We start from the raw sequence: 23,398 nt of genomic DNA on the forward strand, positions 1-23,398 counted from the left end.
AGAAAAATCTTCTCATGCTTCAGCAAAGATAGGGAAGAAGGAAGCATTTTTGAAATAGCTAAAGGAGTCTATTCTAAAAGGGCTTGTCCTTAAAAATACAAAGTTGCATTGAAAAAAGAAGTAACCAAACATTTGATTAAAAGAAACAGTATGGAAGAAACTAACAAAATATTTAAATTTTGAGCACATGAGTCAATATGTGATGTAATGAAATTTTTAGAAGTTCTGCCTTTGGTCAAGCCATTGATTGAAAATACCAATAAAAATAAGCAAAAACAAAAAAAGACAACACCAGGAAATTCAAAACTTCTGCATCATTTAGAGCAAACATGCTACTGAAGACAAGCTGATTGAACGCATTGAATCTTACAAAATACAAATAAGTACGGGGCCGGCATCCCAGTGACATCAGAAGTCTGGACAGCTCAGCCTGGCTTCTGGGACCACTTTCTTTAGGGTAGGGGGTTTGGGGTTTTGCCGTCTCAGAGAAGCTGAGGGCCTGAATGTTGCTTTTGACAACTTCACATCAGAGAAGCTCTATATGTGAACAGGTTTGGCTTATACAATTTAGTATAAAAGCAAGAGCATAAAATGTTTAAAGTGCATGGTAGTTATATATTAATGACTATTTCCTTCAAGGTTTCAGATCCACAGTAGTATGTTAATATTATTCAGATTATATGAAATGTAGTGAAACAACATGTTTCTTTCTTTCTTTCTTTCTTTCTTTTTTATTGAAGGGTAGTTGACAACAGTATTACATTACATTAGTTTCAGGTGTACAACACAGTGATTCAACATTTATATACATGATAATTCTAGGTACCAGCTATCACCATACCAAGTTGTTACAATATTTTGACTATATTCCTTATGCTATACATTACATCCCGGTTACTTATTTATTTTACAATTGGAAGTGTGTTTTTATATATATATATATATATATATTTTTTTGTGTGTGTGTGTGAGGGCATCTCTCATATTTATTGGTCAAATAGTTGTTAACAGCAATAAATTTCTGTATAGGGGGGTCAATACTCAATGCACAATCATTAATCCATCCCAAGCCTAATTTTCGTCAGTTTCCAATCTTCTGATGCATAACGAACAAATTCTTACATGGAGTACAAAATCTTACATATTGAATAAGTTACATGGTGAACAGTGCAAGGGCAGTCATCACAGAAGCTTTCGGTTTTGTTCATGCATTATGGACTATAAACAGTCAGTTCAAATATGAATATTCATTTGATTTTTAAACTTGATTTATATGTGGATACCACATTTCTCTATTATTATTATTTTTAATAAAATGCTGAAGTGGTAGGTAGATACGAGATAAAGGTAGAAAACATAGTTTAGTGTTGTAAGAGAGCAAATGTAGATGATCAGGTGTGTGCCTGTAGACTATGTGTTAATCCGAGCTAGACGAGGGCAATAAACATCCATGTATGCAGAAGATTTCTCTCAGAACATGAGGGGGGAGGTTCTAAGCCTCACCTCTGCTGCTCCCCATTTTCTCACCAGATGGCCCCCTGCGACTGTGCCTGTCTTAGGTTGTTCCTCCCTTGAGGAATCTTACCCGTCTCTGGCTAACCAGTCATCTTCCGGGGCCATACAGGGAAATGTTAAGTTGGTAAGTGAGAGAGAAGCCTTATTAACAACATGTTTCTTATACAAATTAGCAAATGAGATGTTGATTTCTATAAATCTCACATAAAGAACAGTATTAGTGAAAATGAATTTAAGAAAACGCCATAATTTGTAAAGAAATTCTGTGATGTAGTTTCATTTGATGACGCCTAGTCATACATGATTGACACAGCATTTGTTTCCAGAATTGTACGTATAAAGACTGCTGTGACCCTGCAGAGTGTGTACTGAAAGTCGACAAAGACTGGTTCTGGGGAATGCTGCGCAAAAGATTGCAAGGTAAGAGGCAATCTGTATTTTATAATAGCTCAGGATAAAATTTCTTGAAATTCTGCTTCAAGGAGACAAAAAACATGTCAATACCGTATTCAGCTTTAGCCATTATATTACATCTTGAAACATTGGACCCACTCACTCCTTTCAGTAATCTGTCACTTCTGGGGCTTTCATGGACATTATGCCTGATGACTGTTCTCTCCTGATTTGACTTCTCAACGCTGTACCTCGTTACAAATCTGTCATACCCATCGAGATTTCTGTATCACCAACATACATCTGGAGCAGCCCTCTGGAGGTTTTACTTTCTAATACCCTACCTCACATGGGGTCAAGAAGTTACATTTATTCTTTCCACTGGCTAAATTCTCTTCACTGTCTTCTGGTAAAATCCTATGTTCCTTTGCACTTTTCACTTACTGTTACAATCATTCAGTTCTTCTTTATTGAAAGCATTTAAAGAATTCATGAATAAATTTCCCACCCCTAGAACAAGTCACTGGAATCCTAAGGAAAAAAGAAACTCCTGGACAAGGTATATGGCAAACATCCATAAGATTAGAGGAAGAATATGTTTTATTTAAGAAAAAATTTCCCAAACTTTATTGAGACAAAATTGACATACACATTGTGTCAATTTAAGGTGTACAACATAATGATTTAATATAAGTATATATTGCAAAGTGATGAAAGCAATAACATTACTTGTGCATCCATTTCACTGAGCAAGAACGTTTAAGATTTACTATCTTAGCAACTTTCAAGTATATAATACATTATTGTTAACTGTGTGTTAGATCCCCAGACTTTCTCACGTAATAGCTGAAAGTCTGTATCCTTGACCAATCACTTCCTGCTTCCCCACCTAGCAGGCCCTGGCAACCACCAATCTACTCTCTCTGTGTTGATGAGTTTGGCATTTTTTCATCCCACACATAAGTGAGATCATTCAGTATTTGTATTTCTCTTGCATGACTTATTTCACTTTTTATATGCCTTCAAGTTTCATCTTTGTTGAGAATGGCAGGATGTCCTTTTTCATGGCTGAATATTATTCCACTGCATGTGATATATATTATATGTAATATATATATTACTTTCACTGATGGAAACTTAGGTTGTTTCCATATGTTAACTTGTGAGTAATGCTGCAATAAACATGGGGGTGCAAGTAACTCTTCAAGATATTGGTTTTATATCTCCCAGATACACGCCTAGAAATGAGATTCTGGATCAATGGTAGTTTTATTTTTCAAATAATATTAAATTTATACATAGATTAATATTTATTAAGTTAAAATTTATATCTATAAATAGAATAAAATGAAATAGGATTTTACAATTGTTGTTTTCATAATTTCTTTGTAAATGTATAGAAATGCAGTGATTTTTTTACTTTGGTTTTGTATCCTTCAGCTTTACTGAATTTGTTTATTAGTTCTAGCAGGTGTTATTTTTATTGCTCTTTTAGGAATTTCTTTATATAAGAGCATGTCATCTGCAGAAACAGTTTTACTTCTTCTTTTCTGATTTGGATGCCTTTTACTTCTTTTTTATCTAGTTGCTCTGGCTAGGACTTCCAGGACTATGTGGAATAGAAGCAAGAATGGACACTTGTCTTGTTTCTGATCTTAGAAGAAACTTTTTCAGCTTCTCATATGAAGTATGATGTTCCCTAAGGCTTGTCATATATGGCCTTTTTTATGTTGAGACATGTTCTATAGCCAAATTGTTGAGCGCTTTTGTCATGAAGGGGTGTTGAATTCTGTAAAATGCTTTTTCTGCATCGCTTCAAGGGATTACATAATTTTTACCCTTAATTCTATTAATGAAGTACACCATTTTTTGATTTCTGTATATTGAATCATCCTTGCATCCCAGGGATAAATCCCACTTGATCATGGTATATGATCCTTTTAATGTGCTGCTAAATTTTGTGTGCTAGTATTTTGTTGAGAATTTTTGCATTTATACTCTTCAGGGGTACTGACCTATAATTCTCTTCTCTCTGTCTTTGGTATCAGGACACTGTTGTTGCTGCCTCTTCAATTTTTTGGAAGAATTTGAGGAGAATTAGCATTAATTATTTACATATTTCATAGAATTCACCTGGGAAACAGTCTGGTCCTAGAATTTTCTTCACTAGGAGGTTTAAAAACAAATTCAATCTCTTTAGTTGTGATTGGTCTCTTTAAGTTTTCCATTTCTTCATGATTCAGTCTTGGTAGGTTTTCTGTTTCTAGGAAGTTATCCATTTCTTCTAGGTTATGAAATTTGCTGCCATGTAGTAGCCTCATATGATCCTTCATGTTTCTGTGCTGTCAGTTTTAGTGTCTTTTTCCTTCATGATTTCATCATTTTGAGTCCTGTCTCTTTCTTTTGGTTAGTGTAGCTAAAAGTTTGCTATTTTGTTTATCTTTTCAAGAACTCTTAGTTTCATGGATATTTTTCCCCGTTGTCTCTGTAATTTCTGCTTCATTTATTTCTGTTCTGATCTTTGTTATTTCCTTCCTTCTACTAACTTGGGCTTAGTTTGTTCTTTTTTAATTCCTTTAGGTGTAAAGTTAAGTTGTTCATTTGAGATCTTTCTTTTTTCAATATAGGCATTTATAACTATAAATTTACATCTTTGAATTGCTTTTACTGCATCCCATATGTGTTGGCATGTTTTTGTTTTTGTTTATTGCAAGATACTTTCTGGTTTCCCTTTTATTTCTTCTTTGCTCTGTTGGTGGTTCAAGAGTGTGATGTTTAACTTCCAAATTTTGGGACTTCTCCAGTTTTCCATCTGTAACTGGTTTCTAGTTTCATACCATTTTGGTTGGAAAAGACAGTAAATATCATTTCAATATTTTAAGTTTCTTAAAACTTGCTTTGTGGGCCAACATATATGTTCTAGCTTGGAGAATGTTTCATGTGTGGTTGAGAAGAATGTGTATTTTTTTCTTATTTGACATAATGTTCTATATATGTCTTAAAGGTCCATTTGGTCTGTAATTTTATTCATGGTCACTATTTTCCGATTGAATTTTTCCAGTTGCTCCATCCAATGTTGAAAGTATGGAATTAAAGTTCCTTACTATTATTGTCTACTTCTCCCTTCAGTCTGTCAATATTTGTTTTAACTTTTTAGGTGTTCCAATATTTGGTGTACATATAGTTATAAGGGTTTATTCCCTTGAAGAACTGACCTCTTTACCAATATATAATGACTTTATTTGTCTTTTATGACTGATTATACTGAAAGTCTACTTTATCTGATGTAAGTAAAGCAAAGCCTACTCTCTTTTGGTTACCATTTTCATGGAATGTCCTTTTCTTCCCTTCCTTTTCAGCCTAGGCATGTCCTTAAAGCTAAGTTGAATTTCTCGTAAGCACCATATTGTTGGATCTTGTTTCTGATCCATTTGCCATTCTATGTCTTTTGTTCAGCAAAAAACATTTATATTTTAAGTAATTGTTGATAGGTAAGGACTTTTTATTGTTATTTTGTTTGTTGTTTTCCTTTTTAAATTTTTTTCCTTGCTTCATCTCTTGCTGTCTTCCTTTATGATATTTTTGTAGTGGTATGCTTTAATTCATTTCTCTGTGTCTTTTGTGTATCTACTATAGATTGCTTCTTTGTGATTATCATGAAGCTTATATAAAACATTTTTATAGACATGACAGTCTACTTTAAGCTGAAAACAACATACCTTCAATCACACACAAAAGCTCTACATTTTACATTCTCTTCCCACACATTTTATGTGCTGTTATACTTTGTCTCTTTTTTATATTGTACGTCCTCTTACAAATTATTGTAGCAATATTACTGTATAATACTGTTGTCTTTTAACCTTTGTGCTAGAGATAAAAAGTTATTGCAACCATTATAGCACTAGGGTATTCTGAATTTGACTATATTTTTACATTTGCCAGTGAGTTTTACACTTGCATATGTTTTCATGAGTTAGTGTCCTTTCATTTCAATTTGATGAACTCCTTTTAAGACAGGTCTAAAGGTGATGAACCCCCTTAGCTTTTATTCATGTGGGAATGTCTTTATCTCTTAATTTCTGCAGGACTGTTTTGCCTGGTATAGTTTTATTGGTTGGCAATTTTTTCCTTTCAGTATTTTGAATATATCATCCCACTCTGGGTTTGCATGATTTCTGCAGAGAAATCCACTGAGAGCCTTCTTGGTTCCTTTGTATGTTATGAATAATTTTTTTCTTGCTGCTCCAAAATTTTTCCTTTGACTTTTAACTTTTTGATTTTAATTTGTTTTACAGTAATCTTCTTTGAGTTGTTCTTGACTGGGTTTTTTTAGCTTTCTGTTCCTGGCTATCCATATCTCTCCAAAGATTTGAGAAATTTTCAGCTATTATTTCTTTAAATAATCTTTCTGCTCCTTTCTCTGTTTTTTCCTTCAGGGACTCCCATGATATCAATATCATTTGCTTGATGATGTCCTATAACTCCTGTAGGCTTTCTTCACTCTTTTTTCTTTTTGTTCCTCTAACTGGCTAATTTCAAATCAATAGTATTCCAGTTTACTAATTCTTTCTTCTGCAGGAGTGATTCCTTTGTTGAATTCATTTACTGAGTTTTTCCTTTCTTTTAACTGTCATCTTCAATAAAGGATTTTTGTTTGGCTCCTTTTTTGTGATTTCTAGTTCTTTAATTATTTTCTTGTATGTTTCCCTGATTTCACTTAGTTGTTTGTGTTCTCTCGCATTTCACTGAGATGATTATCTTGAATTTCTCTTGAATTTTTGTAAGGCAATTCATAGATCTCCTCTTTGCGGCTGATTACTGGAGCTCTGTTAGTTTCCTTTACTGGTACCATAGTTGCCTGATTCTTTTTGATCCATGCAGTCTTGGGTTGGAGTCTGTGCAGCTGACCAAGCAAACAACTCTTGGTTGGAGCCCATTTACAAGGTCGTTTTCTGGATCTGCAGTTGATGATCTTGTTACAAGGGTCTTATGCAGGCGTGGTCCCTGTCTGGTTCCTGGGTATATGGAACTCCCTTCAGTGCCTTGTTTAGTAGTCACACTCAGACAAGGGTCTGCTTCAGGGTCCACAGCTGGGTACTCAGACAGTGGCTCGTTATCACATTTGTGGATGGGTGTGACTCCTAGGAGGGCTCCTGCCAAGGTGGATCCCTGTGTAGGTGGGATAGACCCTGACCTTTGAGTGGCTGGAATTGAGTCCCAGGGCTGTTTTAGTGTCTACAGTCTAGATTGAGGTTTGCAGATCTGGCTCTGGAGGCACAGATAGGTATGTATCCTGCCAGGGCCCTGGGTGGGCTCGACAGCTCTCTGCCTGTGGCTCCAGGGGCTTGATCCAAGTATGGGGCCATGCTGGGGTCTTCTTAGGCACAGTCTGGAACATCTCCTGCTAGGTCCCTGTGATATCAGTGATGCTGGTGAAATACGGCTGGTAGGAGTTGAAGCTGTCCCCTGAAGTTGGGCCCTTTTTTGACCTTCAGGAGCACAGGTGGGAATGTGTCCTGCTGATTCCCTGGTCCAGCAGATCTGCTGATAGAGTAGCTGTGAGGAGGCTGGAGTCAAGTATAGGACCCTTTCAGGATCTCCAGGGCCATAGACAGGAGGGTCTCCTGCTGGGTATCTTTGCTAGCAGGACTGTTAGTAGACTGTGGCTGAGAGGAGGCTGGAACATAATATGGGGACCCTTCTGGACTCTCAGACGCAGAGGGCGTGGTCCCTGTTTGGTCCCAGGGCGAGTAGGACTGTTTGGGGTGCCTGTGAGGGGGCTAGAGCTGAGTATAGGCCCTGTCCTGGGTCTACAGTGTTGTGGATAGGATTGTCTCTTGCTAAGTCCCTGTGCCTGCAGAACTGACTGACCGTAAACTGTTGCTCATAGGGGCTAGAGCACAGTTACATGGTACTTTCGAAATCAACAGTCAAACAAAGTTTGGTGTGCTTACCTCCAAATACTCAGGGACTGCAGCTGACTCACAGGCCACTTCACAGCCGCTTCTGGGACTGGGGTGTGTGTGCCTGGTACTTGAGGCACGGATGGATGTGACTCTTTGTTGGTCCCTTGGCATGTGATGCTTGTAGCAGGATCATTGCCAAAAAGGGCTGTAAGCTGAGTCCTCAGGGGTAAGGAGCCATTTCTGGGAATAAAGACCGTGCACAGTTAGTCAGTGGCTGCCTGGGTGAGGGCTTGCCTTTTCAAATTGGCTCTCCTCAGTCTTAGACTCCTCAGGGTTTCAACATCTCCTACCTGGATTGCAAAGCTCCCACAAAGGCACTTTTTTTCTGTAGCAATCTAGTGTTGTTAAGGGGATATATGAGCAGAAAATCCTTATTTTGCCACCTTGTACTGTTGCTCTTTGAATATACTTTTAAAATTAAGCTACAGGATCCAGAGGTACCAAGAATCTGGGTGTAGCTTTGTTGGGTCCTCTGGCTCAGGATCACCCACAACCGGACTGAAAATCATTGAGGATATAGAATACTTTTCCCACACTGTCAAACGACTTGACCAAACTGACATTTAATGAACATTCTACCCAGCAATAGCAGAATACCCATTATGTACAAGCACACATGGAACATCTTTGAGAATGACTGTGTGCTAGACCATGAAACAAGTCTCAATATCTTAAGACTGAAGTAATACAGACTTTATTCTCTGGTGGCAACAAAATTAAATTAGAAATCAACAAATGAAGGAAATTTAATAAACCACAAGTATTATGAATTATACACCACATTTCTCAATAATCAATGTATCTAAGGATCATTGAAATATTTTGAACTGAATGAAAACTAAAAAACAACACATCAAAATGTCTGGCATGCACTTGAGGTAGTGCTTAGAGGGGAATTTTTAGCTTTCGATACCTATATTAGGAAACAAGAAATAAATCAATAATCTAAGCTTGTTCCATAAAAATCTATACAAATTAGAACAAATTAAATCTGAGGCAAATTAAATTCAAGATTTATTTTGTTAGTGTTTTGATTCCTTATGTTCCTTGAAGCCTGGCACTGATATCTTTACATTTGAAGAAGTAGCTCTCTCCTCCAGTGTTCACCAACTGGCTTTGGGAGAGAAAAAAGCCAGTCATCAGTCAGCCCGGCTAGGGTTTTTGGGGCTCCCTCAGGCCTTTTCTCTGGGTATGCTTGCTCCACTATTTTTATTCTCTCATGGGAGTGGGGTGAAGCTTAAGACTGTGTGTCTTCTCTCAAACACTGAGCCGGTCTGAGTGCAGAGAACCTTCCATTTATTTTCCTAAGGTATTACCGTGGAGTGTTCAAGATCATGGAACTTCTCCCAGTTCAGCAGAGCCACCCAGCTGCTGATTGTCTGAAGGATTGTGCACTGCTTTTGTGTGTACAATCTGGTGGTGAGCACAGGGTGCTGACTACAGGGTGCGTGTGTGTCAAGTGCTGCAGGCTGTTGGGTGGTTGTAGGTGAACACTGGTGAGGTGTCCAGTTGGTTCAAGGGTGTGGCTCTTGCTGGAATTTGTGAGTTAATAGACTACATAGCTGGTTGGTATAATCTACACATTTGCTGTGAGTCCCTGTCCCATTTCCCTACTCCTCTGTGTCCCCAGACTATTCAACTGTGCCAGTTCCCCCAAAGTTCTGGGTAGGATGAGACAAAAGTGGGCCTCCTGGGTGGTGTTTCACAGCGCTGGGGAAACTAGGCTCTCATATCCCTTTTACTTTCCCCTCTCAGAGAAATTATGGGCCAAGAAGGTCTCTCTTGGCATTGAGTGTGCCACCTTGGGGGAGGGGTGATGTGGATAAAATGAAACCTTTCCTCTTACCACCTTCAATGAAGCTACTCTCAGATTTTTTGCTTCACCAGGGGACTGGAATCTTTCAGTTGGATTCCCAGCTCCCATAAAAGTATTCTTATCCATAGTAGTTGCTAAAATAGGTGTTTCTGTGTGGATACACAGCCTGGAATCTCCTGTTCTGCCATATTGTTGATGTCACTCTCCTCTTCTTTTCATTACTGTACATATTTTAATTCTTCATATTAAGTGTAACTTTAATAAAATTAACTAACCTACCAGCAGAATCATAGAACCCATGAATGGACTAACAGTTACCAAAGGGAAAGGAACTGGGGAGAGTGGGAGGGAAGACAGGGATATGGGTAGGGAAAAAGAAAGGGGGTATTTTGATGAGCATGTATAATGTTCGGGGGGGGGCGTGAGGAGTGCTGTGTAACACAGAGAAGACAAGTAGTGATTCTACAACATCTTACTACGCTGATGGACAGTGACTGTGGGGGGGTTTGTGGGGGGGGACTTTGTGAGGAGGGGACCCTTGTGAGCATAATGTTCTTCATGTAATTGTAGATTGGTGATATCAAAAGAAAAAAAAGAAAAAAAAATTAACAAACTGCCAACCATAAGCTGCATAAAAGATAACCAAATTCCCTACCACTGCTGCACCAAAAGAGAATACCTTTTCTGCTGCACAACCAGATTCAGACATCCACAGGCATATGTGATCCACTTCTGTTGAGACTGTGATAATAGTTGTGATTCTCACTGTCCTTGGGCCCAGTTATCACAAGGTGCTAAACATGAGTTTTCTGACATACACATTGCTTTCTTTATTGTGCAGTCAAGGATCATAGGGTGGTCCAAGGCAATAAATTAATCCACCCATTCCTGGTTCAGTTGTGTAAAGGGACACAGCCCTTACCTTGAATTATATAGTACATATACAGACTGACAGTCTTGGGAAAAAAAAAATTAAAAACTAAAATAAAAACAAAATTAAAAGAGTTTACTAGAAACACTCAGAAATAAGGAGTTAGCAGTTTAAAAGTTTTATGGCCATTTGGATGTTAGCCAAGGAAAGAAAAATCAGTGGAAGAGCAAGTGAGATGCTAAAGTTTGGCTGAAAGAGCATTTGAGGAACTGGGTTTTTATGGGTCTTGAAAAAGAAGCTGGGTGAAAGAAGCCAATCTGAAAAGGCTAAATACTGTATGATTCTAGCTACATGACATTCTGGAAATGGCAAAAGTACAGAGACAGTAAAAAGACCAGTGGTTGCTAGGAACTGAGGAACAGATTAATAGGCAGAGCATGAAGGATGTTTAGGGCAGTGAAAATACTCTGTATGATATCAAAACAATAGTTACTTGTCATTATACATTTGTTCAAACCCATGGAATGTGTGACACTGAGAGTGCATGTAATGTAAACGATGGGCTTTGAGTGGTGCTGATATGTCACAGAAGCTCATCAGTTGTAACTGATGTGCCACTCTAGGTAGACATGGATAACATGGGAGGTATAGCATGTATGGAGCAGGGGTTATATGGAGAGCCTCTGTACTTTCCCTTCATATTTTCTGGTATAAGAAGGTACCCTTTATTAACAAAAGAAATTGGAGTAAAAGTAAGACTGCCATTGATACACATTTATAAAAGGAAGCATATTCTGAAGAAACAAGTATTCATATTTTTCATTATACTTATGTGTATTTTCCTTTGGAAACAATTCTGATTATTGGTTTTGATTTGGATGCTAAGTCCATAAGCTTGGGTGGCACACACATTGTGCTTTGTACTCCCACCCATCACTTGGAGAATTTGTATCAGATTTCCTACAGGTAGCAAATCTTTGTTGACAAAATGAGAAAAACACACAGAAAACCTACTGGGTGGGGCAAATGTTATATAAGCTGGGCCTCTAGTACCTTTGAAATCTAAAATAAATTTGACTTAACTTGCATAGGGTAGTGATGATAGCCATGAGGAATTGGGCTTTTGTTGAGGAAAGTGTTTGCAATGATGATGTTTAGATGTTTCTTGGCATAAACAAGTGTACAGAAAGGGAGCCCTAAAAGCTATCAGCTAATGCTTATGTGCTAAAGAGATATTTAATTAGGGAAGTAATTTTTTTCAGTTGTTTGCAATGTGGTAAGTGAAAGAAACCTTTCTCTTTGTGTCCTTACATTATCTTCTTTTAAGATGTACACAGTTTTTTTCTAAATGTTTATAATGTGTATTTATTGTTTTGTAAATGGTTGCTGATTTCTGCTTTAAGGATGGCATATGGGAAAATCAGATGCTGCCTGTGTGAGCATAGACATAATGAGTTGAAAGTAACATATATTAATTCCTTAGCTCTACTTTCTTCTTCATCGTTATGGTAGTCTGCTTATTTTGAGTTTCTCACTTCTTTCACTAGCATTTCCATTCCTTTATGCAAAATAAATCCCATCACCTAAATTTCTCTGCGATGCTTAGGTAGCTGACAAGAGGACTCAGAGTCTCCTCAGTTCTCTTAGCAACTTGGAAGAAAATGGATGGAAATTTAAAGGCTGTGGAGAAAATTAACTTGAGTATCACTGATGTGTAATCTTTTTATGTTCCTTTTCCCTTCTAGTTAATGCCACTTTGTAAAATGTGTAGGAAATCATTTGATGAAGACTGTGACTTCCCTGAATATTGCAGTGGGGTTTCCTCGTACTGTGTGCCTGACACACACGCATGCAATGGACAAACTTGTGATTCGGGTGATTCCTTCTGTTACATGGGATGATGTCGGATATTTACCGAACAGTGTAGAAATTTAATTGGAGGAGGTAATGACGGTAACTTTCTTCTTGGTTCCTAAATCCTGATTATTCTAAGCTCCATTATTCAATTCTCTAAAACAAAAATGTAAATGTACTTTGTTAGTGAGTTGAGTCTTGCTAGTGGTATTAGTATTAAGGGAAATCAAATTCTCTTGATTCTGAAAAACAAAAGTGAATTTATATGGAACTATTGTTTTCACAGGGACTAAGCTTCAAGTGGAAATGTAGTTATCTAGGGGATTATATAGAATTTGTGATGGTGGGGTTTCATAAAGTGAACACAGCAAGGCTAATCACTGATTGAGTAGAATTCAAGAGTGGGTCTGTCCAAAGCCGCTTGCTGATGACTGATGGCTTCAGCTTATGGCTTGTATAGTCCAGTTTGATTAAGCTTCCTACAAATGTGTGGATCGTTAGCTTCATCAAAATATACAATTTCTTGCACACCCACAGTTCATGTTCTTTGAGAGTGAAATTTTTCATTCTTAGTCCTCTCTGTAGGCCTTCATTGGCCAGGTCATAGAAGAGAATTCCAAGTTATTGTCCAGATCAATATAAACGCCAGGACTTCAAGGAGGAGATGAGATACAGTTTTTTGTGATTATTATAATTTTGCTCTGCTTTTCTGCCAGAATCACCATTGCACCATCTAGCAAGATGATGGCTACAGTAGTCTTTAAACGTAATTGCAATATACCTAACCAAATGACCATGAAAATTAGGAGGAACAGAAAAGTACTCCAGATCCATGATTCAATGTTTCTCCTATGTGAAACCAGAAAAGTAAATCTCAGTGCTGACCAGATACATTTAGAGCGAGATAGTGAGATGTCAGCTAGTGTCCCTCAAGTTATTTACCTTATTTACTGTTTCTTTAGTATTAGAAGTGATTTTGAGTGCTTTTTAAAGCCCCCTGTTGGAACTGGAGGTCTAAGTGTAACAGTCTTCCCCCAGAATACTACAAATTTATTCTTGGTGGCAAGTATAACACCTAAAGCATCTTTATTTCAAAGAAATGTCTGTCCAATCCTAGTGACCACTTGTGTTAATGCATCCCGTACATAAGTCTGGCTTGTCAATCAGCTTGTATACTAATTTTTGGAAAAGAGTTCCACTTTGAGAGCCTAGTAAACATAATTTTCTTCATGTAATTGTAGATAAATGGTAACAAAATAAAAAAATAAATAGAAAATAAAGAGTCCCACTTTGTGTACCTCCTGCAGAGCTTGGGAGCAAAAGGAGGCTTGATCATTACTGTATTTCAATCCAAAGTTATCATAATCCTTTGATTATGTCATAATTCTTGGACTAGTTAATTGGAATGTTCTGGAGTAGGATTTGATATAATTCTGTAATAAGCTTTAGCTTTCCAAGATAAAAACATGACTTACAGGCAATAGCCAATAAAAATCCTATTCCACAGACCTAATACAAGTCATCACGTGCCGCTGCATTATTGATTTCTTGCCAATATTTGCTTATGGGGTTGTAATGTTGAATGACATAGATTATGCATGAAGCCATATGATTTAAATTTGGGAAATATATAAAGATACATGGTAAAGGACCTTGAATTTAAGTAGTAAGTCTTTTTTTCTATTAGATCAGTAAAGACACCGCAACTGGAAATGTGTGACTTTTTTTTTAAGTTCCTTAACAAATTCTTCAGTGATACTTATGCACATGCAGCAACTTCCTATTCTAGGTGTAATATAAAATGATGTTAAAGTTGTCATTTAGTTTGTGGTGATGTTTGTCCTCTAGGAGGTAGAAAGTCTCATTAATTGTAAAGTCATATACATTATTTTTGGGATAATCGTCACTAAATTGAGTTGTGTGGTACCTAGTGGGATGTAACTACAAACCCAACAGTTACCTCAGTGTTTCTTCTCAACCTCAGCATTGATGACATTTTATGCCAGACAGTTTCTTTTTGTGAGAGGTGAGTTGAGAGATTGTCCTGGGCAATTGTGGCATATTTAGCAGAATCCATGGCCTTTGCTTACTAGACGCAATGCCTGCAGACATTTTTGGTTTTCACACCTGGGGTGGGACTGACACGGGCTCCTAGAGGATAGAAGTCAGGAGCGCTGGTTAACATCCTAGAAGGCACAGAACAGTACCTAGAACAAAGAATTATCTTGTCCCAAATGTCAAGATTTACTAATGCCATCTTGTTAATTGCTTTCTGGCTGTTTTGTAGTTCTAATGGGAGAAATTATTTGCAAACCGTATATCTGATAAGAAATTAATGTCCAGAATATATAGAAAATTCCTAAAACTTAACAAAACTCAGAAATGGGCAAAGGACTTGAGTAGACATCTCTCCAAATATGCAAATGGCCAATAAGCACGTGAAAAGAAGCATCATTAGGGAAATGCCCATCAAAACCATGGTGAGATACCACCTCACACTCACTAGGGTGACTACTAACAAAAAAACAGAAAGCAACAAGAATTGGCAAGGATGTAGAATAGCTGGAACCCTTGTGCGTACTTGGTAGGAATGTGAAATGGTACAGCTGCTTTGGAAAACAGTATGAAGTTTCCTCAGAAAATTAAAAATAGAATTACTGTATGGCCAAGCAATCCCCCTTCTGGGTATATACCCAAAATGATTAAAAGCAGCATCTGAAAGAAGTATCTGTACACCCACGTTCATAGCAACAGCATTCCCAAAAGCTAAAACTTGGAAGCCACCCAACTGTCTATCAACAGATGATAGGTAAAGCAGAATGCGGTGTCTACAAACAACGGGATATTACTCAGCCTTAAAAAGGGTAGAAAATTTGCAGAATGGATACAACGTGGATGAACCTTGAAGACATTCTGCTATGTGAAATAAGCCAGTGACAAAAAGACAAATACCGTATGAGTTTACTGATAGAAAGTACTTAGCACAGTTAAATAACATCGACAGAAAGAATGGTGGCTGCCAGGGGTCTGGGGAAAGGAGGCATGGGGAGTTATTCTTTAATAGCTGTGGAGTTTCAGTTTTACAAGATGAAAAAGTTATGGGGATAGAGGTAGTGATGGTTACACAACAGTGTAAATGTATTTAATAGCACTGAACCATACACGTAAATGGTTAAGATGGTAACCATTTTATCTCTTTAAGATTCTTAAAAATAATCCAGCTAAAACGATTTTTAAAACTTCATTATATTATTTCCTTATTCTGGATGTGATTAGCATTTAGTGTTTTTAACACCAAATTTTGTGTTTATATCTAATATTGAATTTCTTGAAGCTTGGTAACTATTTTTCCCCGTAACTAGTTGATGTTATGGCTGGAAGTTTGTACTCTTTGGCCAATATTTCCCTATTTCCACTACCCCAAACCTCTGATAACCGCCATACTACTCTCTATTTCTCTGGGTTTGACTTTTTTATATTCCACATATAAGTGATCATACAGCATTTGTCTTTCTCTTTTTGACTGATTTCATTTAGCACACCTTTCAGTTTCTACCAGAGCTCTCAAATGGCAGGAATTCCTTCTTTTCCAAACAATTTGTATATATAATTATAACTATATGTCTGTATATAATATACACAGTATAATTATATGTCTATATATAATATACATAATATTTTCTTTTACATTCATTTACCGGTGGGCATATAGGTTGTTTCCCTATGTTTGCTGTTGTGGATGCTGCTGCAGTGGACGTGGGAGTGCGGAGGTCCTGATTTCAATTCGTTTGGATAAACGCCCAGAAGCTGAATTGCAGGATCATACGGTAGTTCTATTTTTCAGATTTTAAGGAGCCTCCATACTGTTTTCCATAGTGGCTCTACCAACTTACATTCCCACCAACAGTGTCCCACCTTTTCTCTGCGTCCTTGGCAACACTTATTATCTTTTCTTTTTGGTGATAGCAAATGTGACAGGTGTGGGGTGATGACCTCACTGGGGTTTTGATTTGCAGGTTATTAGTGTTGTGGAGCACTTGTTAATCTACCTGTTTATTATTTTTTTGTCTTCTTAGGAAAATTCCTATTTATATCCTTTGCCCATTTTCCACTCTTTTTATTTTATTTTTGCTATTGAGGTGTATGAGTTCTTTATATATTTGGGATGTTAATGCCTCAGATACATGACTTGCACATATTTTCTTCCCTTCTGCATGTTGGTTTCTCATTTTGTTGATTGTTTCTTTTACTGTGCAGTAGCTTTTAAGTTTGATGCGGTTCCACTTACTTATTTTTGCTTTTGTTGCTTGGGCTTTTGGTGTCATATCCAGGAAACCACTGTCAAGACCAATGTCAAGGAGCTTTTCCCCTATCTTTCCTTCTAGGGATTTTACTGTTTAGGTCATATGTTTAAGTCTAATTTGTTTGAGTTCATTTTTGTGAATGGTGTAAGATTAAGGTCCCATTTCATTCTTCTGCTTGCAGTTCTCCAGCTTTCCGAGCACCGTTTACTGAAGATACTCTCCCTTCTCTATTGAGTTTCCCGGCTCGCTTGTCAATGTTAGTGGACTGTATATGCAAGGTTTGTTTCTGGTTTCTCAGTTCTGTTCCTTTGGTCTGCCTGTTTATTTTTATGCCAATACCATATTGTTTTGATCATTATAGGTTTGTAGAATAGTTTGAAATCAGGAAATGTGATGTCGCTGGCTTTGTTCTTCTTTCTTAGGATTGCTTTGTTTATTTGGGGTCTTTTGTGGCTCCATAAAAATTATGATTGTTTTTTCTATTTCTGTGAAAAAGCCATTGGACTTTCAATAAGGATTGCATTGAATGTATATATAGCTTTGGGTAACATGTACATTTGACAATATTAATTCTTCTAATACACAAATGTGGGATATCTTCTTATTTGTGTCTTCTTTAATTTCTTATGTCAGTCTTGTTTTCAGTGTACAGATATTTCACCTCCTTGGCTAAATATATTCCTAAGTATTATATTTTTTAGATGCTATTATAAATGTGATTGGTTACATTATTTCTTTTTCAAATGTTTTGCTATTGGTGGGTAGAAATGCAACTGTCTACTGTATGTTTATTTTGTATCTGGTAACTTTACTAAATTCATTTATTAATTCTAAGATTTTTTTTGGTAGGGAATTTAAGAATTCCTATATAAGAACATATCATCTGCAAGCAAAGGCAAGTCAATTTCTTCCTTTTTGATTTGGATGCCTTTTATTTCTTTGTCTTCCTTAGTTGCTCTAGCTAGGACTTCTACTGCTATATTGAATAGGAATGATGAGAGTGAGTCCCATTACCTTTATCCTGATCTTGGATGAAAAACTTTCAGCCTTTTGCCGCTGAGTATGATATGAGTTTGTAATATATGGATTTTAATGCGTTCAGTTATATTTCTTCTATACCCAATGTTTTAATCATTTTTCATCATGAATGAATGTTGTATTATGTCAAATGCCTGTTTTTGCATCTTTTGAGATGATCATATCATTTTTATCTTTCATTCTATTAATGTGGTATATCCATTTATTTATTTGCATATGTTGAATCATCCTTGCATCCCAGAAATAAATCCCTCTTGATCATGGAGAATTATGCTTTTGAATGTGCCATTGAATTCAGTTTGCTAATATTCTAGTGAGAACTTTTGCATCTTTGGTTATTGGTCTGTACTTTTCTTATACTGTCCTTATCTGGCTTTGAGAGCAGGATAAGGCTAGCCTCATAAATTGAGTTTGAGAGCATTTCCTTCTCTTCAGGTTTTTGGAATAGTTTGAGAAGAACTGGTTTAATTGCTCTTTAAATTTTTGGTAGAATTCAGCAGTGAAAACCTTTAGTCCTAAAGTGTTCTGTGTTGGGACGTTTTCTATTACTGACTCAATCTCCCTATATGTTTTGAACTGTTCAGATTTTGTATTTCTTCATTATCCACTCTTAATAGTTTTTATGTCTTTTAGTACTTAATCTGGTTTGCTCACATATAATTGCTCATAGTAGTATCTCATGATCCTTTGTATTGCTGTGAAAGCAGTTGTAATGTCTCCATTTTAATTTCATTTATTTTTATTTATTTGAATCTTTTTTTTCTAACTTAGTCTAGCAAGTTTTTCAGTTTTATTTTTCTTTTCAAAAAAAAGAGCCCTTAGTTTCAGTGTTCTTTTCTATTGTTTTTTTGTTTCTATTTCATTTATTTCTGCTCGATCCATGTTATTTCTTTCCTTCTGCTAGAATTGGGCTATTTGTTGTTTTTCTAGTTCCATGTAGGGTAAAGAGAGGTTTGTTTATTTGAGATCTTTTTCTTAATGTAGGCATTTATCATTATACTCTTTCCTCTTAAAAGTGTTCTGTAGCATCATACAGGCTTTTGTATGTTATGTTTCCATTTTTGTTTTTTAAGGTATTTCTTGATTTCCATCTTGATTTCTTCTTTGACCCACTGGTTGCTCAGGAGCATGTTGTTTAGTCTCTAAATATTTGTTAATCTTCCAGCTTTACTTCTGTTATTGATTTCTAGTTTTATGCCATTGTGGTCAGAAAGGATACTTGGTATGATGTCAGTTTTCTTAAGTTTGCTTACTTTTTTGTGATCTAACATGTATTCCATACTGGAGAGTATGCCATGTGCATTGTGACGAATGTGAATCCTCCTGCTGTTGGATGGAATGCTCTGTGTATGTCTGCTAGTTTCTTTTGTTCTAATGTGTGGTCCAAGTCAATTGTTTCCTTGCTCATTTTCTGGCTGGATGATCTATGCATTTTGATGGTGTATTGTATTCCCCTGTTATTATATATTGCTGTCTATTTCTCCCTTCAGAATCTGTATTTGCTTAACATATTTAGGTACTTCCTTGTTGGGTGTGTATATATTTAAGACTGTGATATGTTGATGGATTGATCTCTTTATTGTTACATAATGACCATTTTAGTCTTTTGCTACTGTTTTTGACGTAAAGTCTATTTTGTCTGATAAAAATATAGCTATCCCCTCTCTTTTGGTTCCCACTTGTGTGGAATATATCTTGTCATCCTTTCACTTTGAGCCTCTATGTGTGCTTAAAGCTCAAGTCAGTCTTTTGTAGGCAGCATAGTTGGGTCTTATTTTTTATCCACCTGGCTACTCTGTGCTTTTTGACAAAGTTAAATCTGTGAGTATTTAGAGAATTATTGATACTTAATGACTAACTAATGTCATCTTATAATTTTCTGCTTATAGTTCCATTACTCCTTCCTTTGTAAATTGATGATTTTCCATAGTGGCATGCTTTGATTCCCTTCTACTTATCTCTTCTGTATCTATTTTAGGTGTTTGCTTTGTGGCTCACATGAGGCTTACATAAAATACAGGACTAACAGTCTATTTTATGCTGATAGAAATTTAACTTTGATCACATTAAAAACTATCCTTTTATTCCCCCCTTCAAAATTGTTGATGTCACCATTTGTATCTTCCTTACTGAGGCATAATGGACATATATCATTATATTAGTATCAGGTGTATAACATAATGACTTGATATTTATATCTATTGTAAAATGATCACTATAATAAACCTCATTAATGCCTTCCCACATAGTTATAAATTTCCTTCTGTGATGAAAACTGCATCTTTTCACACTGTGTATCCATTAACAAATGGTTGAAGATAGAGCTATTTTTAATACGTTTGTCCTTTAACATTTATATTAGTGTTAAGTAGTAGTAATGTATTCTGAGTGTTGTTATATCTTACTTTTACTAGTATGTCGTATATATTCATATATTTTCATATTATTGATTATCATCCTTTTGTTTCAGCTTGTAGAACTCCTTTCAGCATTTCTTGTAAGACAGGTTTGGTGTCTTATAAGACACCCTCAGCTTTTGTTTATTAGGAAAAATCTTTATCTCACCTTTACTTCCAAAGGACAACCACGCAGGGTAAAGTATTCCTGGTTGAAAGTTTCTTTTCAGCACTTTGAATATATCATCTCATTCTCTCCAGGCCTGCAGAGTCTGCTGAGAAATTCACTGATGGCCTTATGGAGGTTTCCTTGTATGAGAGAATATTTTTCTCTTGCTGCTTTTGTAATTATCTTATTTTCTTTGGTTTTAGGTAGCTTTATTATTATAAGTATTGGAGATCATATTGAGTTGAAATTTGAGGTATCTATTAGCTTCATGATTGGATATCTAAATCTTTCTCTAATTTGGGAAGTTATTAGCCATTATTTCTTTTTTATATTGAATACTTTTTAAGAATTAAGCTATCATTGATATACAATCTTATGAAGGTTTCACATGAGCAATGTTATGGTTACAACATTCACCCATATTATCAGGTCCCCCCAACAACCTTTTGCTATCACTATCCATCAGAGTAAAAAGATGCTATAGAGTCATTACGTGTCTTTGTGACATGTACTGTCTTCCCGGTAACCTACCTACATTATGTGTGCTAATTATAATGCTCCTTAATCCCCTTCCCCAATCTCCCCACCAAGACTATCCAAACAATTCCCTTTGGTAACTACTAGTCCCCTCTTGGAGTCTGTGAGTCTGTTGCTGTTTTGTTCCATAAGTTTTGCTTTGCAGTTATACTCTACAGTTGAGTGAAATCATTTGTTACTTGTCTTTCTCTGCCTGGCTTATTTCACTGAGCATGATACCCTCTAGCTCCATCCATGTTATTGCAAAAGGTAGGATTTGTATTATTTTTATGGCTGAATAATATTCCATTGTGTATATGTACCACACCTTCTTTAGCCACTCATCTACTGATGGACACTTACATTGCTTCCATATGTTGGCTATTGTAAATAATGCTGTGATAAACATAGGGTTGCATATGTCTTTTTGAATCAGGGATCTTGTTATCTTTGGGTAAATTCCTAGGAGAGAAGTTACCAGGTCACATGGTATTCCACTTTTAGTTTTTTGAGGAACCTCAATATTGCATTCCACAATGGTTGAACTGTTTTACATTGCCACCAACAGTGTAGGAGGGTTCCCCTTTCTCCACATCCACTCCAGAATTTGTTGTTCCTTGTCTTTTTGATGTTGGCCATCCTAACTGGTGTGAGGTGATATCTCATTGTGGTTTTAATTTGCATTTCCCTGATGATTAGCAATGTGGAGCATCTTTTCATGTGCCTGTTAGCCATCTGAATTTCTTTTTTGGGAAAGTGTTTGTTCAGATCCTTTGCCCATTTGCTAATTGGGTTATTTGTTTTTTGGGTGTTGAGGCATAGGAGCTCAGGGAGGACTTCATGAAAGAGATAGAAACTTTGAAAAATACACTATCTGAAATGAAACATACTATGGAGGGATTTAAAAGCAGATTAGATGAGATAGGGGAGATGGTAAATGAAACAAATTAGAGAACAGCTACTACAAAGCCACAGTAATCAAGACAATTAGGTACTGGCACAAGAACAGACCCATAGATAAGTAGAACAGACTAGAGAGCCCAGATATAAACCCAAACATATATGGGCAATTAATATATAATAAAGGAGACATGGATATAGAATGGGGAAATGACAGCCTCTTAAACAACTGATGTTGGCAAAACTGGAGAGCTACATGCAAGAGAATGAAACTGAATTATTGTCTAACACCATACACAAAAGTAACCTCAAAATGGATCAAAGACCTGAATATAAGTCATGAAACCATAAAACTCTTAGAAGAAAACATTGGCAAAAATCTCTTGAATATAAACATGAGCAACTTTTTCCTGAACGCATCTCCTTGGGCAAGGGAAACAAACAGAAAAATGAACAACGGTACTACATCATGCTAAAAGGCTTCTGTACAGCAAAGGACACCATCAGCAGAACTAAAAGGCATCCTTCAGTATGGGAAAATATATTTGTAAATTACATATCCGACAAGGGGTTAACACCCAAAATATATAAAGAACTCACAGGCCTCAACACCCAAAAAGCAAATAACCCTATTAAAAAATGGGAAGAGGATATGAACAGACACTTCTCCAAAGAAGAAATTCATATGTCCATCAGGCATATGAAAAGATGCTCCACATTGCTAATTATCAGGGAAATGAAAATTGAAACCTCAAGGAGATATCACCTAACACCAATTAGGATGGCCAACATAGAAAAAGACTAGGAACAACAAATGCTGGTGAGGATGCATAGAAAGAGGAACCCTCCTACACTGCTGGTAGGGATGTAAACCAGTCTAACCATTGTGGAAACCAATATGGAGGTTCCCCCAAAAACTAAAAATAGAAATGCCATTTGACCTGGAAACTCCACTCCTAGGAATTTACCCAAAGAAAACAACTTCTGAGATTCAAAAAGACATATGCACCCCTATGTTTATCGCAGCACTATTTACAATAGTCAAAATATGGAAGCAATCTAAGTCCATTGGTAGATGAATGGATAAAGAAGAGGTGGTACATATACACAATGGAATACTATTCAGCCATAAAAAGAAACAAATCCTACCATTTGCAAAAACATGGACAGAGCTAGAGGGTATCATGCTCAGTGAAATAAGCCAGGCAGGGGAACACAAGTGCCTAAATGATATCCCTCATTTGTGGAGTATAACAACAAAGCAAAACTGAAGAAACAAAACAGCAGCAGACTCACAGACTCCAAGAAGGGACTAGTGGTTACCAAAGGGGATGGGTGGGGAGGTAGGATGAAGGGGATTCGGTGGTATCATGATTGGTGCACATGGTGTGTGTGGGGTCACAGAGAAGACATTGTAGCTTATAGAAGACAAATAGGGACTCTGTGGCATCTTACTATACTGATGAACTTTGAATGCAATGGGATGTGGATGGGGACTCGATAAAAAGGGTGAGTGTAATAAACATGATGTTTTTCTTGTGAAACTTTCAAAAAAAGAAATTAGAGAACAGGAAACAAAGAAACTGAGGCATAGAGAGAAAAAAGATCTCTAGGAATGAAAGAATATTGAGAGAACTGTGTGACCGATCCAATTGGA

At 36.6% G+C, this 23,398-nt stretch overlaps 1 protein-coding gene across 1 annotated transcript in view; it reads left to right on the top strand.

Annotated features, from left to right (window-relative positions):
- Window positions 1-16,195, top strand: part of LOC118919756 (disintegrin and metalloproteinase domain-containing protein 5-like) — a 34,514-nt gene extending 18,319 nt beyond the window's left edge. Inside the window, 4 exon segments of the mRNA XM_057504955.1 lie at window positions 1,842-1,888; window positions 1,890-1,935; window positions 12,310-12,508; window positions 16,131-16,195. Of these exon segments, the coding sequence (XP_057360938.1) occupies window positions 1,842-1,888; window positions 1,890-1,935; window positions 12,310-12,508; window positions 16,131-16,195 (357 nt within the window).
- The last annotated feature ends 7,203 nt before the right edge of the window (window positions 16,196-23,398 follow it).

The sequence above is a fragment of the Manis pentadactyla genome, chromosome 7 (genome assembly GCF_030020395.1).
Source record: "Manis pentadactyla isolate mManPen7 chromosome 7, mManPen7.hap1, whole genome shotgun sequence".
NCBI classification, from domain to species: domain Eukaryota; kingdom Metazoa; phylum Chordata; class Mammalia; order Pholidota; family Manidae; genus Manis; species Manis pentadactyla.